The sequence below is a fragment of the Cottoperca gobio genome, chromosome 11 (genome assembly GCF_900634415.1).
Source record: "Cottoperca gobio chromosome 11, fCotGob3.1, whole genome shotgun sequence".
Taxonomy (NCBI): domain Eukaryota; kingdom Metazoa; phylum Chordata; class Actinopteri; order Perciformes; family Bovichtidae; genus Cottoperca; species Cottoperca gobio.
In genome coordinates, this window is record NC_041365.1 from 10,855,417 (window position 1) to 10,873,298 (window position 17,882).

At 40.9% G+C, this 17,882-nt stretch overlaps 3 protein-coding genes across 9 annotated transcripts in view; all 3 read left to right on the forward strand.

Annotated features, from left to right (window-relative positions):
- The first annotated feature begins 22 nt into the window (after positions 1–22).
- Positions 23–8,160, forward strand: scamp3 (secretory carrier membrane protein 3). Its single transcript, XM_029443711.1, has 9 exons — positions 23–512; positions 831–911; positions 2,884–2,997; positions 3,424–3,544; positions 3,655–3,783; positions 5,173–5,332; positions 5,840–5,941; positions 6,034–6,151; positions 7,256–8,160. The coding sequence occupies exons 1-9, from the start codon at positions 459–461 to the stop codon at positions 7,415–7,417; spliced, it is 1,041 nt and encodes a 346-aa protein (XP_029299571.1). The 5' UTR covers positions 23–458; the 3' UTR covers positions 7,418–8,160.
- A 607-nt stretch (positions 8,161–8,767) lies between these two features.
- On the forward strand, positions 8,768–14,313 carry rnf115b (ring finger protein 115b). 3 transcript variants are annotated; one of them, XM_029443274.1, is made up of 10 exons: positions 8,768–8,842; positions 8,930–9,110; positions 10,348–10,406; positions 10,587–10,644; positions 10,733–10,956; positions 11,815–11,883; positions 12,018–12,096; positions 12,351–12,444; positions 13,433–13,572; positions 13,737–14,313. In XM_029443274.1, exons 2-10 carry the CDS (start codon positions 9,033–9,035, stop codon positions 13,857–13,859), a joined length of 924 nt encoding a protein of 307 aa, XP_029299134.1. In that variant the 5' UTR covers positions 8,768–8,842; positions 8,930–9,032; the 3' UTR covers positions 13,860–14,313. The 3 variants fall into 3 exon arrangements, with proteins under 3 accessions (XP_029299134.1, XP_029299135.1, XP_029299136.1); XM_029443275.1 differs by lacking the exon at positions 8,768–8,842 and having other exon boundaries at positions 8,950–9,110; positions 13,433–13,548; XM_029443276.1 differs by lacking the exon at positions 8,768–8,842 and having other exon boundaries at positions 9,028–9,110; positions 10,733–10,969.
- Positions 14,314–16,172: 1,859 nt separating this feature from the next.
- ash1l (ash1 (absent, small, or homeotic)-like (Drosophila)) overlaps positions 16,173–17,882 on the forward strand; it is a 33,514-nt gene continuing 31,804 nt past the window's right edge. For 2 of the 5 annotated variants that reach the window (XM_029442718.1, XM_029442722.1), the window contains exons 1-2: positions 16,173–16,308; positions 17,348–17,444. The gene's annotated coding sequence lies outside the window, so the exon portion shown is untranslated. Of the gene's footprint in view, positions 16,405–16,428; positions 16,632–17,347; positions 17,445–17,882 lie in introns of those variants that run through there. The other 3 variants (XM_029442719.1, XM_029442720.1, XM_029442721.1) reach the window with 3 other exon arrangements.

A 17,882-nucleotide genomic window follows, 5' to 3' on the forward strand; every position in this document is an offset into this window, starting at 1 on the left:
CGCACATGCCCGGCCACGCCTCCCCGTGTTCTCACGTGCTTCTCTGCCGCAGCAGCAGTCACATGACCGCGAGACTTCGGCTGGTTACTTCCTGCTCCACGGCTGTTTTTCCTGCGGGAGAAAATAACAAATCTGCTTTGGTGTAATCCGGACCCTGATAGTCAGGACTGGAGAGGAAACACCGAGGAATTCAACCATCAACCTGCACGTTACCGTGTTCACCTGTTAGCTAAACTGCGGGGAGATGACCACCGGAGGGGCGGGTTGCTAGTTGACTGGATAAACCGACTAACACCGCCCGCCCTTTCGAATTACAAAAGAAACAAACGCATCTTCTTTATCTGCTAGAAGAGACACCGCTACTGCTTTGTGTTCCTCTCCGTGACTAACGTTAACATTAGCACCGAGCGGTGGCTTATTGACGTTAGCTCTCCTTTCCCAAACAACCCGCCATCGATATGTCAAAATACACAAGCTTTCCAGAGCCGATGGACGACCCCAACCCTTTCCAAGTGGGTGAAATGAAATATTAATCTAATATATTAGTCTGTGTCTGTACAGTCTGGGATGTTGTGTTTGATGTGTGGACGTCACTGATGTTGGCTCTGTGTAATTGCAAGCGTGTTGTTGCTCATGTGACGTGTGGCTTTTTATCTGGGCCTTTCTGTCCTCCTTTTAGTCTTTGCACACTTGTGGCTACTATTATTGACAATGAATACATCAGTAGAAGCAAGTCAGGTTCGTTGAATGAGGATTATTTTTCCAGCAGACCAAGTTACATTTATTTCTGTGCTAATTTAACCATAAACCATTTGTTTTTTGTCTGCTAGGACCCTGCAGTGACTCAACACAGCAGCAACACAGGATATGCCACACTGGACCTTTACAACCCTTTTGATAATACTACTGGGGTGAATATGATTTCTTTCTTATCTGTGAGATGATAGGGGATAATTGCTGATAATGTACTGTACAGATAATGTGAAACATCAGTCTGCTTAAGTGTCTTGCCTTGCCTTGTTTTCCTTTTGTGAGGAAAATAATAATTAGTCTCTGAGATTTAATGATTGATTTTTACATTATTCTGGTGTTTATTTTGTTTTTTCCTATTGACTTTTATTTATTTAGTTTTAGTTTTTTTTTGTCTTGCTAAATTATATTTTATAACATTATATTGTTTTCTAAGTGAAGCATCACTTCGGGCTACATGTTTGTATCAAATGTGCTACATAAATAAAGTATATACTTTATTTATTTATATTATTTTTATGTTTTTATAATTACAATATTATTCAGTATCTAACATAGTTTCAAATACTGCATGCCTACATCATCCATTTATGTTAATCTGAAAAGCCCCCATTTTAAGATTTGTGACAAACTGAAAGAACTGGCTTCCAGTTTACTGTGAGGTAATCTGAATGAATAAAAGTTAATATAGCCATGTGTAAGCAGAAATGTAGCCAGATAATCAGACTGAATGGCCTTTTAGTTAAATGTTTAATCCAATAGTTTGTAGCTTTTCTATTCAGATGTCTGTTGTGTTAGTTTGTCTGTCAGAGATGGCTGCATGTTAAGGGTTGTAAAAACTACTGAATAAACTCTCATCTTAAAAGTGAATTTGAACATTTTACATTTTCAGATAAAGTAACTGAATGCATTTAACTTTGTAAATCTCTGCGGTGCTTCAGTAGTGTGATAATCAGACTGAAATGCCATTGTGTTTCACTTCCTTCATTCATTCTATTTGAATCGCTGAACAAATTGCAGATGGTGACAGTTCAGTTGTCTGGAGTCAGGCAAGAAAAACCTTGAGTAATAAAACTGCTCCCCCAACTTAACGCCTTTTTTATGTCAGCTGATCTTGTGCTTTAGTGGTGTAATATATCAACTGACGTAACATTTTAATTAAAATAGCCCAAACCGGTTGACATACAGTAAGGCTGGAGAGTTACGCTGCCCGGCTCGTTATCCAGCCTTAAAGGCACAATGAGTGGGATTTGTCGGTTGTGGTTTGTAAACTCAACATTCAAAGTTAGCTCCAGCAGCCGACCCCAGATTCACATCCAGCAGACGTCAGGGTCTCTGCAGATACAGACGGCGCCGCACATTTCTAGTGGGTCATAAGGGATGATTGAGAGAGATTCTTTCGGTTTTGAGTCCATACATTGTTTTTAGTCGTACTCATTGTGCCTTCACTGAGGACTGGATTGTATACACATGTAATTCATTCTTTATGTCCTAAAATGTTCATCAAAAACTAAGTCATTGCCATGAAAGCAGACATGAAAGAAGAGCTGAAATATACACCTTGCTTTGCTAAAGGCATCTTTATAAAGTGTTTCTGTTGCTAGGAAACAGCTTGGGTTCATGTGTACTTCTGGACAGCTGTTGATATTGGCAAATACTGAACTACAAGAACTACATTTGGACTTGTTTTGAAGCTGAACTAGTATTTGTAAATCTGTGATCGCGAACGCCTCATGCCCACAATGACTGATGACGTATGAGTTGGGAAACGTTGGGAAGGTCTCAAAAACTGAAAGAAAGAAATTGATTCAATCGTTTTAAACTCTTAGCATCAGTAAAACTCCCCTTTTGGCATTATCCTTTTTGTTAATGCCACATTATTGTATTGTAACTGCAGTATTAAGCTTTTTATGTGAAGCTACACTAGATTTAAAAATAACAACTTTCAGTGCAAGGCTGGTGAAATTGAAATATAACTATTTTTGATCAAATACAGTTATTATGATATAGATATAATATCGAATATATTGCCTAACACTATTTCAGTGTGGAAAGTGGTGAAAGCATATTCTTTCTGGGCGTGTTTACAGGATGAGGTCAAACTGATGTATGATGTCTGTTTTTTCTAACCAGCCTCCACCTCCGTATGAAGCCACCTCTCCCTCTGCTCCATCTGTGCCTGCACAGACCCCACCCAGCAGGACGACACCCACTGAGCCTCGCAACTATGGCTCCTATACCTCGCAGGTACACGCGCTGCGATGTGAATACACTCGTTGCTGCATTTGTCACTCAGAGACTAGGATACCATCTGACCTTAATGTCAGCACATTCATTGGCAGTAAGACGCTAGTTTTTAGTTCTCCTTTTGTGTTTTCTGTCTCTAACTATATCTTTTTATTTATGCTGCTGTCCTGATAAATTGGTTAAATTAAGGTTAAATAAAAAAAATAAGATGGGATTGTGCTGTCATTGTCATCGGATCGTGAAAATCAGAAATGTGTGTTAACGTCGATGCTGATACATAAATTCCTGTACACGCCTCAAAAACCTGTGACTCTCTTATGATACTGGATCTATTGCGTAATACTTTTCATTATTTATGACACGTACACATCCCTTTTGCTTTTGCAGTTTCACTTGCATCTTTTACTTTATGTCTTACTCTGTTAGACGGCAGTGAACGCTACCACAGCAGAGCTCCTGAGGAAGCAGGAGGAGCTGGAGAAGAAAGCCCAGGAGCTGGAGAGGAGAGAGCGGGAGCTCGAATCACACAGTCTGGGACCTGGAGCCTGTAAGAGAGGGAGGAGAGGAGGGGAAATACATACCTAAATGTATTATTGATTAAATGATTTCGAATAGAAGTCGCCGTTAGTGACGTTTTCCCACTGTTCTCTTCATCAGCCCGTCAGAATAACTGGCCCCCGCTGCCTTCATTCTGCCCTGTGGGCCCCTGCTTCTACCAGGATGTCAATGTGGAGATCACGCAGCGCTTCCAGCGCACCGTCACCATCATGTACTACTTCTGGATGTGTGAGTTCCTGAAACTCTTAATATGAATTCTCAGCATCATTGTTGCTGTGTCATAACGGAACATCATTATTAAAGTGTTTAAGCTCTCCAGAGGTTTAGCAGGGGGGGGGGGGTTGCTTGCGATGTCCGAAAACCTTTAATACAAAAAGATATTGTCTTAATGTAAGTAATCAGCTGGGAAAGGTGATATCAATTAGTAAATGCTTTTACCCTATACATCTGGAGTGTCTCCGGTGGAAGGTGGTGGCTTTGTAACTGAGAGAATCACTTAAGAAATTGAACCTCGAGCTGACTCATGTCCGTGGGACTCCTACTGTACTGTGTGGAGTGCGAGCGGGAATGTTTGTACAAAGACTCTGACACTTGACTGCCAGATCAAGGACTTTGGCAGGAACCAACTGAAATCAGTGTCCCCCAAAAGGTGAATATGTTTCAGCTGTCTTTAGCCGGGGGATCTACTGTACACAAATAACAATTCACCCTCCCAAAGCGTCATCATTGCTCGCCACAAACCCTGTCAACAGGCACACTGGGAAGAAGTTAAGAGTCTAAAACTAAGTTTGGGTTCTGGGATGATTTTGAAAAGACAGAAAAAAATAGCGTCTGCACCGAAGAACATATATTTAATTACCACCAAGTGTACGTTTTGAGCGTCAAGCTCTTCTTAAGACTCTTATTGATGGTAACTGAAGTTACTCTGTTTCCCGGGGCTGCCGCCAGCTTTACACTCGGCGAAACAGCCTCCTGGCAGCTGTGAGGACGAAGCGAGGGGGTGCGGGTGTTTTTCTTCTTTCTGCCTTTTTAAATGTAATCCAAAAAACAAACTATAAAACAGACATGGAACATGGCTGTAATATTTACAAGTGAGTCAGGCAGCTGTGCTTCTGTACTCTGGTCTGAGGGAAGACTGCAGTGACTCTCTATCACCACCTAGAGGAACAAGTGGTATTACACACTGGACGGAGCAGAACAAGTCAGTTAGACTGCTTATCTCAGTAGATATCTCTGCAACACAATGTCAACACTGTAACCTCGTCACACTCTGCTGGTAATGTTAGTTTATTGTTTTAATGTTTTAATATTTTAAGTTAAAATTCTGGCACATTGAACCTACTGACAGAGAGCGAGAGAAAGTGAGGCAGAAAGTGACCGCATAAGAGCGGGAGTGGGCGAGCATAAAACATAATATTAAACATAAATCATGAGGCTTGAGCCTGGACTAAGGGACAACTCTAAACGCAGCAGCAGGCAAAGGAAGGTAATATATTCCATCATATTGCATCAGCCAAAGTCTGGGGTGTGTTGGGTTTATCCTGAAACTGCAGCACTGTTCATTCTTGTTCAACCTCTCCCATTCATCCTTCTGACTCCTTTTTTATGCTTTTTCAGTCAGCACTTGTACGATGCTCTTCAACCTGATCTCCTCCCTGGCCATGTTCTGCGTGGACTCCTCGGGTGGTGTTGGTCTGGGCCTCGCCATCCTCTGGGCTCTCCTCTTCACCCCCTGCTCCTTCATCTGCTGGTACCGCCCCGTGTACAAAGCCTTCAGGTGTGTTAATATGATGGAAAACTCATTTTTAAACTTGTTTTTTTTTTGTGAATTGGGATTACAAAATATTATCCTGATAATCATCTTAGTGCTTAAAACTCTTGAATTGGCACCAAGACAGTACTGGAATCACTTTATCTAAAATAAGGAAATCATAAGGTCCCACTGCATAAGTAAAAGATGACACATTTAATAAATCAGGCTCTTTATTTTAGTTCGCTGCCACTTTTCAATAGATCTTCACGATCAACCCGATAATGGAAATTATTATTATTATTTTTATCGAGATCTGCAATAAAAAATGATGTCGTCCCTTAAACAGAGAAAAGTCAGAAATCTCCATATTTGAGAGGCATAAAACATTTTATCCCATTTTTGCATGAAAATGTACGTTAACAATTAATCAATTATCAGAATAGTTGCCGATTCTTTTTCTGTCGACAGCTTTTATATAAAGCATAAAGGGCTTTGAGCTGTTACACTAACAATATGTTTTCTCTCCTCTAGGAGTGACAGCTCCTTCAATTTCTTCGTCTTCTTCTTCGTTTTCTTTGCCCAAGTGGTCACCTACGTCATCATGACTATCGGTATCCCTGGATGGGGTTTCAGGTACGCCTAATGGCCCAAACCATCTCTGTGTTAAGGCAGATGCACGAGGCTTTCCCAGTTTATTTCTCTGTCTCACTGTCTCTTCTCCCCAGCGGGTGGATCGTGAGCCTGGCTGCTCTGAAGACCAGTGTCCCTGTCGGTGCGATCATGATGATGAATGCCGTCCTCTTTACTGCTCAAACCGCCATAGGGGTTGTCATGTTGAAGAAGGTGAAAACTGAATACATTTGTTTGACGTGCAGGGAAAATAGACAGGTAGTGACTCATATTAAGGTTGTACTTTGACACGGTGTCAGTCACACTGTCCCCTGTATCTAATTCAGGATGTGGTCTTTTTATGAGACATGAGAAACCTAGTTGTTCATACAGTATCTGTACAAACATGATCATAACAGTATCCAGGTTTCTGATCATCTGACAGCAGATGTGTTTTTAAATCCTGAACATCTCACCCACTCGCTTCTGAGGATAAAGTTTGAACCGTGCTGCATTAACAGCTCTGCAGAATTTAACATTCACCTTCACATCATTTCATTTTATTGACTTACTTCTATGTTGCTTGAGTTGAGGACGCATCTTTGCACACGGCACAGAATTCTCAGAAACCTGGAAAAGGCGTTTACATGCCCTCGATCCAGCTAACATATCCAGGATTGGATTATGTGAATTAAGTGCATCCAATGTCAATATGTGAGGTAAATGTTACATGTACTGCACACAGTTCAGAGAGTGATTCAGATCTCTGTTTTAGTCAGACAGATTGATTACAACACAGGTTAAAGGAATATGTACTCCCAAAGTGATAATTTGTTACTCAATTACTCTCCCCGTGTTTGTTAAGGAAACTTTGTTTTTCTCGCTTGCCTGCCTGTGAACGAAGAATCCAAAAAATGGAGATGAATAAATGTAGTATTTGAAATGCAGGCAATGAAACAAAAAGGCAACAGAATCATCAGAATTGTTCGTCCATGTAAAGTACTCATTTAAAGCCAATCAATTAGCGAAAGGACGAGTAGGTCTAAGTCAAATACTACTTGAATATATTATGTATATGTTATATATTTTGCTCTGTGCGTGTAAATGCTTTCCAGAAAATTGTCAAGCTGTATTTGCACTTTCTATCTCATCTGTGGAAATACTTGCACCCGCTGTGCCCAGGTGGTCCACCTACCATGAAGCAGATAACAAACAGTCCGAAGAATAGGCACGATATCGGGTTCTGTGTATCATTTTCACCCACACAATGTGCATGATATGAGGATGAATTGCTACATGTATCGGGTGTCACCACGCTCTTCCTCTTTCCCTCTTTAGATCCACAGTCTGTACAGGCAGACCGATGCCAGCTTTCAGAAGGCCCAGGCCGAGTTCGCCACCGGAGTCATGTCCAATCAGGCCGTACGGCAGGCTGCCACCACCGCAGCCACCACCGCTGCCACCAGCGCTGCCCAGGGGGCCTTCAATGCACCTCGATAGAGAGGGACGTGGGGGGTTGGGAGGGTAAGAAGGGGGGCCCTTTCAGCTTGATGGAGGATCTGTTTGGTATTTATTTCCCCACAGGTGATTAGAATTTGTCTGTATAGTTACCCCTGAGCATTCGAACTTCAGGGCACCTGCATGAGACCGAGGTGGGGTTGTCTAATTTCAGAAGGTGTACAGGACAAGTTAGTTACATTGCCAAACCAGGAGTTAACAAATCTTCAAGTGTTGATTGAAGGAAAGGAAAGATGATGTGAAATGTAAAAAAACCGATAAGATGCTGAAGCTGTATAACACTAAACACAGTCGTAGTGTCAGTGAATGCAGGGAAAATACTTTCTTTTGTATGGAAAAACAAGCTGTGTGCCAAGTAGGACAGTGTTAGCCTGGATAGTTTTTATTTTAAATGACTTGGATGTACATTGTGTTTACAAGGAGCCATGTTTGAGTCGGAGCTGAACACTGAAAAGTTGCCGCTTTAACATTTGATCCATAACTGAGTGGCTCAACGCTATTTTTATTTTTGTTTCTTAAATGTAAACTAACACATTTTGTTATTATTCCAAATGAGAATGCCTATTTACCTGTTTGCCAAAACCTCTCATACTGTAAAGATTATGAACTTGTGTTGTTTTGGTTAAAATATATCTGTTACTGTTCTGTTGGTGCTGCTTGTGGTTCTTATGATGATTATTACAGGTCACTGTCTTGGTTTTAATAAAAATATATTGTCATGCTTACACGGTCTACTGCGCTTATTATTGCCTTATCTTAGTGACACGTTAATAACAGGATACTACGGAAAGCATTAGGGCCAGGCATAAGGAGGAAAAAATGAGAGGAGGAAGGTTTTTTTAATTCCTTTTTGCATATTGAAAATAAAGTCAAACTGTTGAGAATAAAGTAGAACTTTTAGTATATGTGCTTACATGTGTAGTTGTATTAATTTTGTTTATTGTCAACATTTCCATTTTATTCTTGGAATGGGATAAAAACATTCTCCTTTTGATTTATCTGTTGTTATGCCAGGCACGAATACTGAAAATTCAACTTTATTTTCTAAATAATTCCCCCCATATGCCTGGCCCTAATTCTATTCTCTAGTATCCTGTTTTTTTATTATTGTATTTAAGTTTTAATTGAGTCAAACCTTCCGTTTTAAGCAAGTTTATCATCCTAGAATATTAACACATTATGTTAAAATTGTATATATAATATTACGGAATTTTATCATTGGTATTGTGTTGCTAGGAGACCGCTTGGGTCTAGTTCAAATTTGTATTTTTTTAAAGGAACATTTTTTATTCTCCGTCGACACGCAACATACTTCTGCATCAGCGATCCAACAACGTGTTGCTTTTTGAGCCCTTGGCCTCATTGAGCAACTTGGTCTTTGCAGCAGTGACCGAAGCAAGGCCACAGGTTGTTTAACAAATCTCTCCTTTATAACAATGACAACGAGCGCAGTGTGTTGGCTGATCCGTAACGATGTTAATGTGCCATCTGCAGCCGCGCTTCTCTGACACGGAGGACCCTCTCTGACCTGTGAACAGCCGTGTGGGACTTTTATGGGCTGCCACACCGACGTCAGGCAGTGCGCGTCACCGTGAAGATGGCGGAGGCTGCGGAGACACCACAACACCGGTTTTTCTGTCACTGCTGTAAATGTGAAACAAACCCCAAACTCCCGGTGAGTCACTTTGGAGAGTGTTTTTGTTCCACGCGTGCTGCTGGGGATCATTTATGCGGACATGGAGGGACGGGTTAACATTTAACAGCTCTTTCTTTTTTTAAACTTGCAAAATTAACTGATTAATTTCTGTTTGCTCTTAAACTATAATTAGTGTGACCCACTAAAACACACATATGTGTGACAGTCTGTTGGTGGCTGTTTATGTGCGTAAAGCATGCGCCAACGTCTTATATTCGAGAGAGAGAGGGAGTCAAATCTGGTGATTCACGTTGCCATATTTAGAAGCACCACTGCTGGCGACTCTGTGCAGTTGTCTTCTGTCAACTGCTTGTGAGAGACGTAGGAGGGGCTGTCTGGGACTCACCACATGCACCACAAGCGCGTTACCTAAACTGTTAGATGCCACAGAGCCGCAAATAGGTGGTGCCTTGTTCCCCTAGTTGTCCCAGTGAAGCCCAACCTAAAGACACAATTTAACTTTTACTGATTTAGTTGGATATTAATTTCTCCTGATGGTTTAATTCGGAGGAACGGGCTCCCGTTCAGCGCATTTGTTGCGCAGCTGGCACTTTTGATGGCACGATTACGCAACGATATTGTTATGATGAGCAAATGCGCACGTGGGTTTGTGTGTGAGAAAGAGAGAGAGATAACATTGATCAGAAGTATAAGACCAAAAATATGTGGAGACCCCTATGCAGACATTTGTATGCTATATTTTAAAAATCATTTTTTGGCATAGCGTAAAAGGGATGCCTTGTGAAAGGTCCGAAGCCGGAATCAAACTGAGGACAATGCAATCACAATGTGCCTAACCTTAACCCACAGTTTGGGATCCTTCATTTAAGCTACATTTGGAGGTTTTTGTGGTTTGGGCTATGTCCCATACTTCTAGTTAAGGTAAATCATAATGATATCATAATGTGTCATACAATAATATTTGTGACTGTCCTGCACGGAGCCCTGACCTAAGCCCCACCCAACAACCTCTGGGAAGAACTGGAGCACTGACTGTGAGCCAGACCTGTTCACTCAATATCAGTGGTGACCTCACTAACGCTGTTGGGGTTGAATGAGAGCAAATGTCTGGTCCTAAAATATTGCCAAAAGCCTTCCTAGAAGAGTGGAGGCTGTTATAGTAGCAGATTAATCCCCATACTTTTGGTATGAGATAAGAAATGTGTGTGCCCACATTCTTTTGGCCATGTAGTATATAGATTATTTTCTCTTCAAGGATTTCGTCTGCCCCAGATGTGACTCTGACTTCATTGAGGAGGTAACAGAAGACTCCAGGTACAGCTCAGTTTTGGTGTTTACATTTACTGTTCTATATACAGTAATTATACTGCTTCTCATGTTTTAAAGCAAGTAATAAAATGCATTATGGTCACTGTAGTTAGGGACAGTGTCAGGCTCCTGAGATTTTTTTATTTTACACCACTGATAATACTGTTTTTTATTTTTGCTGTCTAGTCTCCTGCAGAACAGTACACCTGTGGCCAGTGATGATTCAAACTTGTTGTTCTCGGAGGTATGTCCTTACTAATTATATTTTTACTACGTACACTCCTCTTTCTCTGAGGCTTTGTTTGACACATTGCTTCTTTTGTCTCTCCAAGTTATGGCAGCTGCTGTTTATGGAGCGCTCTGCTCTGCTGTCGCATCCGCCCTCCTCAGAGTCCGACCCGGATGACAGCGAGCAGGTATCTGCAGGTCAGAGCTGTCCTTCCCCAATGTCGACAGAAGGCGCTGAGGCTGGAGAGCCAGAGTCTCCCTCCCAGCCCGAACAAGAGAGGGCGTCCAGGCCTGACCAAAGGCCTGACCAAAGGCCTGCAGTGGAAGGGTGTGTGGACATGGTACACAGAAACATCACCAGTGTGTGCTGAACTCTGACTGTAAAAATCATTAAGTATACCTCTAATGTGCCAGGTGTCAGGTATTGTTTTCTATTTATGTCTTGATTACAGTACATAAAAGGTAGACATGTAGAACCACCAACATACACCCTAAAGCTGTGTTTATGTACATGTTTATACACCTTTGAAACTCTTTTTTATAATGTAAACTCTTCATTGCATGGGATTGCTTTGCTTCAAAAGGTGATTAAACACTTTAGTACGCTGCCATACTTAAGGATCCAAAATCATTCTCTCTCTTCTTCTTCTTTCTTCCTCCTTCTCCTCCTTCTTCTTCGTCCTCCTCTTCTTCTACGCATGAGAGGGACAGGCGATCAGGAGGCGAGGATCCTTCTAAGAAGGAGAAGGATCAGACGGCGAGGGAGGAGTCTGCGTAGGATGAGCCCGGCGGCGGCGGAGTCTTAGGAGGCTGGGCTGAGAGTGCGCTTCGGCTTCTCCTCCTTCTTGTTCACTCCTCATTCTTCTACCTTCTTCTCCTTCTTCTTCTTCTTCTTCGCCTTCTTCTTCTTCTTCTTCTTCTTCTTCTTCTTCTTCTTCTCTTCTTCTTCTCCTTCTTCTTCTTTCTTTCTTCTTCTTCTTCTTCTCGTGCAGTATCAGTATCAGATTTACTGTATATGTAGTATGCTGTACAACACTCCTAATCTGTTCTGTGCCTTGTTGTTTTGACTGACGAGAACAGCTGCATGTAGCAGTGGATTTACTAACTCCGTGTTAAATCAAAAAGGCGCGGCATGAATTGAAACTGCTGAATGTACAGTAAAGTATGTGTTTTCTACCCTCTCAAGGATCGTGCAGCAGTTCTTGGCCGACCTATTTTCCAACAATGGAAACCCCGGTGCTGCCCCAGCTGCCCTGTAAAACCTTTTTACATTTTCAGTTCACATCATTTACTTTTCATTTCATTTCACGTTGTGTGATAACCTCTCTCTCTCTCTCTCTCTCTCTCTCTCTCTCTCTCTCTCTCTCTCTCTTACTGTTTGTCTCTCAGATCCAGTATGCTACAGTTGCACTCAAACCCAGGAGATTATGCGTGGGGTCAGGGAGGTCTGGACGCTGTCATCACAGAGGTCAGTGATATCAGAGGTGGTGATTTCTTCTTCTTCTTCTTCTTCTTCTTCTTCTTCTTCTTCTTCTTCTTCCCTCTCTTTCAACCTTTTTAAAATGAAACAGAAACCCCAAGATTCTGTTACCATCAAGTTACAAACTGTTCATTTGTTATGTTTTTCCCTTTCATTAGGACTCTCTTGTGTTGTCTGTGTTTCCCCTCTCTGCCTCCTCATGTCTCCTCACATATATCCATACTCTTTGTTTCTTCTCCCAGTTGTTAGGACAGTTGGAGAGCACAGGTCCACCCCCTGCAGAAAAGGAGATGATCTCATCCCTGCCGACAGTTTGTATCTCTCAAGAACAGACAGGTATCCCAACACGTCTTCTCCTATCTTCCTTCCCTCCTTCCACCCATCTTTCCTTTCCAGCTTTTATCTCTCATTTCCTCATCTAATCTTTCCTTTCCTCCTCGTATCATTCCTTCCTCCCTGATATCTTTACTTAAATATTATATAATAGTTCCCCCCCTCTTATCTGTCCTTCCCTCCTTTCATCTCCCCATTCCTCCACATTCCCTGTCTCTACTTCCCTCATCCCAGCTTTCCTTTCCTCCTTCTCTCCTTCCTTCCTCCCACTTTTCCTTTACTTTTCCTATCTCTTCTTACTTCCTCTTATCTTCCCATTTATTTCCTTTGCTCCTCCTACATTCCCTTTCCTCTTTGCTTTCCTTGCTTCCCTCTTTCTTTCCTTTCCTTCTCCTATCTTTTCTTTAACTTCTATTATGTTTCCTTCATCTTCCTATCTCTCCTCACTTCCTCTTATCTTTCTTTCCCTTGCCTCCTAGCTGTCCTTGCATCCTTCTGTCTTTCCTTCCATCCTCCTATCATCTTCTTCTTTACCTGTTTTCCAGCCTGGATGCAGACTACTTCTAAGACATAGTGAAAGGTTTGACTCACAGCCTGGTTTTATTTATAAATAATGACTTATGACAAATGACAAAATAATATATACAACAATCACGACAATATGATGACATATAAACATGTTATTTCAAATAATTAGGTTAAAATTTAGAAGCTGAAATATACATATGATAGGTAGGTTAGGGTTTTATGTAGTCCCACTGTTCACTGGAGCCATTTTTTTTTACCATTTCATGTTGTGTTGTGCGACTTTGTAACGGTTTGTATGAAATTACTATTACAAAAGCATCACTGTGGTACAGTCCTAGAGCAGTCTTGCACATGTGAGTAGTTATGAATCAACAAAACCTTTTTGTTTTGTACTCTTCTCTATGTTTCTCTATCACCCACTCTTGTGCTTTCTGTTTCTGTTTTTCTTGTTTGTCTCTCCCAGACTGCAGACTGGAGTGTCCAGTTTGTAGAGAGGAGTATTCATTAGGGGAATCAGTCAGGAAGCTTCCCTGCCTCCATTACTTCCACAGTGAATGTATCGTGCCTTGGCTGGAGCTGGTAAGGGGGCGAGGAGTGGATGTGGTCAGTGGGTTTGAAGCTTGGTTAGATTTACCTTGAAGGTTTTAAGTGTGTGTCACACATCCTGAATTGAGGGCTGTGACGACAGCACAGAAACATTTTGGTTACCAAATGTTTTCTCAGGTTGTAATGATTAATACGTGCATATATTCCTCTCCCTCTCACAGCATGATACCTGCCCAGTTTGCCGAAAAAGCCTAGACGGCGTCGACAACAGCCTCCCGCCAACATCAGAACCCCCAGAAGCTCGCTCCATTAGGACGGAGCAGCAGGAGAGGCAGGCGATCTGAGAAATGGGTCAAGCGACTCTATAACTCCTTGACTGTTTTCAAGAGACACAGATCTTTCCCTCCACACCGACTGCTTTTAAATAAAATACAGTACATGCACCACCGTCATAACTTTCAGCTTCAACTCTCCCTTCATTCATCTCTGCTAAGGAGCTTTATGTTTTCCACTTCACCACCTTTTTAAGCTTCTCTACACACAAAAGGACTGTGCCGTTGCAGACAATGTGGAGTCGATGTGTCCTTCTCTACATTGGTTGTTGTTTTTCTGAATGACTGGCGTTCAGATCATGAAGTTGCCAGTAGTTGTCAAAATGATGGGAATTCACAGAGTTACAAAATAACACTTTTGCATTTAGGCTCTTAGGGTGATTTCTTAATGCAGAATATTTATGTTTTCCCACCCATTCTGATTCAGCATTGATGTCCTCTCTATATTAAATCCTAATTATGTGATCCCCACCCTCTGAACCTTCTTTCATCTCCCTAATTATCACAGATTCTGAGGCAGATACTGTATATTTTTTATGGTAGCGTACAATAAAAGCGAAAAAACGATTCACAATCAAAATACTCTTTTTACACATTCCATGACCAAAAAGGAGCTGGGAGAAGAATAACTCTTATTTTTCTTGCCTCTTACTCAAAACATAAATAAACAATGTTCTGGTAAGTTAGATGGTCTGTCAATTAAAGTTACTTACAACAAATAATTACAGTAACTTGAGAAAAGAAAAAGTAGAAACAAGAGCCATCTATGGTCTTCGTCCTCTGAATTAAAAACCAACAACTTTTCTATATTTTATGTTCTAAGTCTGCTCTTTTTCCCGTACATAACTAATAATGTCTGTTTCTCCACTAAATCTTTAGGTTTCAATAGCCCTGACTTAATAAACTTGAATCCACTTTATGAATAATTCATAGCCATTCTGCAGACTTATTATTAGTCTACCAAACAATCTCTTTAAATATCAGCACATTTGAGGCTTTGCCATCGTACCTTTTGCATTTTGTGGTCAGAACTGTTGTAACTGCTTTATTGATGACATTTGTTTTTGTTCGATCTTAAACCTCAAAAGAATGGAATAGAAAAGTTTACCTGAACATGCAGTGTATGCAGAATGCAAAACAATGTAGCCTAAACCAATTAAATATAATCTGATCAAACAGAGTAGTGCAGTATATCATACACTTGACAGGTATATAAAATATAGAACTCTGTTTCAATATAGTAACATATAATTGTTGGCTATGGAGCAGAATACAGCGGCGTAGAATATAGTGCTGAAACAAGTCAATAAATTGAATAGTTGATTCAAGGTTTATTTATTGTCATGCTGCAACACAGAGTTGCACAACGAATAACAGATCATGTTAATTAACTAATTAATCATTTAGTTAATAAATGAGCGAAAAAAGTAGAAAATGCCCATAACTATATTCCAATCCCCAAATTGACACCTTCAGATCATTATATTTATGTGTGACCCACAGTCTGAAACACAAAGATAAGAGAGATAAGATACTTTATTGTCACCCATCTATATACAGTGCAGAATACATAGAGGAACACAATTGTGATTTCTTAGTCCAGGTGTAAAACAAAAGAATAACACGTGAGGTGAAAACAAGATAAAAAAACAGGTACAGAATAAGATACAAGGTACAAACATATAGTGCAATAACAAACATGTAGTGCAATAATAGAACACAAATAAAATATAGTGTAAATATAATATTTATACTATGTAACTTAAAATGCTAAAAAAAGCAAATCCTCACAAGCTGGAACCAGAGATATTTGGAACCAGAGATATTTGGCTTTTTGTTTGCTGAATAAATGTCCGATTCATCGACATTTAAAAAACATTTGCCGAAAATGAAATAAACTTAAAATGAATAAACTGATAGATTAGTGGACTAATCCTTTCAGCTCTAAAATAACAGAATAATTGACATCCTTATGGAGCAGAATGATTTATTTATAGGCTAAAGTGCTCCCGTCGCCTGTCTGTTTATACACTGTAACGTGATGTTGACACTCTGCGCCGCCGGTTTGACAGATGACTGTTGCATTCCAGCAAACACACCCTGAACCGACCCGAAACACAGCTCTAAGCAACCGAACATAGTAAAATAATGAAACACACATATTTTGTCAATGACCAGGGACCGCAAGAACCGCGTACGACGACCGACATTTGCTCTCCTCTCTTCCCCTCCAACCGTCCTGCTCCCCTCCCTCCCTCCTCTGTCCGTTTTCCTCCCCTCCCTCCCTCCTCTCTGGGACTGAGAATGCCTGTGTTGTACTGACACAGTAGCGATACGGGCTGAGTAGACATGGAGGCCCGATTAACGAGAGAGGCCCGTGCTGACACATCCAGGCCTAGCTAACGGAGTGTCGGAGAGGATTTCGGAGCATCTCGGGAGATTATTACGGATACCAGTTGCTGTAAGGAAAAGGGATTTTAAAACCGAGGAAGAAGAAATAGAAGAAGATCCATTTCGGGTCTCTGTTGATTCAACGCAAGCCGCCATTTTGTTGACAGTTAGTGTTTTTTTTAATAACCTACACGGCGCTGCATCTGTTATTTTACAACCGCTTGAATTTAACTCGCCGCGTTTTTTGCGTGTGTTTTTCTATCGATTTAATTGTGCGTTTGTGTTTGAATCAACGTTGGAAGATTTTTCTGTTTTAGCTGACATGCTAGTGCATCGTTAGCCGTCGTAGCTGAGATGTAGTAACACGAGTGCCTACGAGAATGTGACGGAGATGTAAGATTATGTGCATCACTTGTCCGGGGTTGTGTCATATTCACTCGGTTTACACTAATTGTTTGAAAGCTGTAGGCGTTTGCTACTAATTTGCAGCCTTCATACGGACTAAGTTAAAGCTGTGCCGGGTGGAATTTGCCTAAATCGTCCTCAATCCCTGCTGATAGATGGCTAGTTAGCCGCTGCCAGTGCCATTGATACAAAATGTAGCATAGGCTGTCTATTATTGGACGAATGGTAACTACCAGCTTGTTACGAAATAAACACCAACCTTTCACAATGCATGGGTTATATTAAGCGCTAAGTAACCATGCTGTCCCCATGACTTTACCGCTTTGCCTGTTATTATCTTACATATCATGGAAATGCATATTTTGGGGGGGATGCTTTACATGGTGACACTCAGTGTACACCATCGCAACTTCGTGTTTTGGAGGTGGCAAGGTTAACATTATTTTTTAGGAGGTGGTCAAGAGCTGTGTGCATTGATTTATACTTTGATTTGTGGCTGCGTTCAAGCTATTATTACCTTGTTATAACCTATTTGGCACATCTGAAAACAGCACAAACATGTGTTGTGCAATTGTAGCTTATATACTTGAGACAAATGCTTATTATTTAGATTGATGCTTTAGCTTAAGGTACATGCATTAGATATATAACATTGTTATAGCTCAAATCTGACATTTGTCATGTTTTGGTTTTTGGCAATTCAGCACTTGGAAGATAAAATATGTGGCCACCACGTTGATACACGCGAAGGGAGGACACAGAGCCAAATAATGTGAACACCGTCACTGGACAATTATAGAGGTGAGTGAAAATCATCTGATACATTTTAATAGATTTGCTGATTTATTGTTGTCGTTGCGAAACAGGGAAAGAACCACATTGCTCACTTTTAATGTTATCAGTCTCTTCCGCCGTTTTAATGTTTACGAGCAAGTAGATGTTTATTAAGTAATGTTCAAGTTCATGCATTGCAGTGTCATCTTACAGGCTTTCATAGTCTCTGAGGCCGGATTTCTTTACGATTGAGACAATAATTATGCATATGACTAAACGGGGATGGATGTGCTGAGTGAATATGAGTAAATTACGGGTGATGCGGTTGCAGTTTTACGAGTTGTTGCCTTGAGGGGCAGTGTTGACTGTACAGAAAACCGAAAGCAGTTATTTAGTTTGTTCAGCTCTCCGCAGGACAGCCACGTTTTTTGCATAACATGGGGGAAAAGTGTAATTATTCAAAAT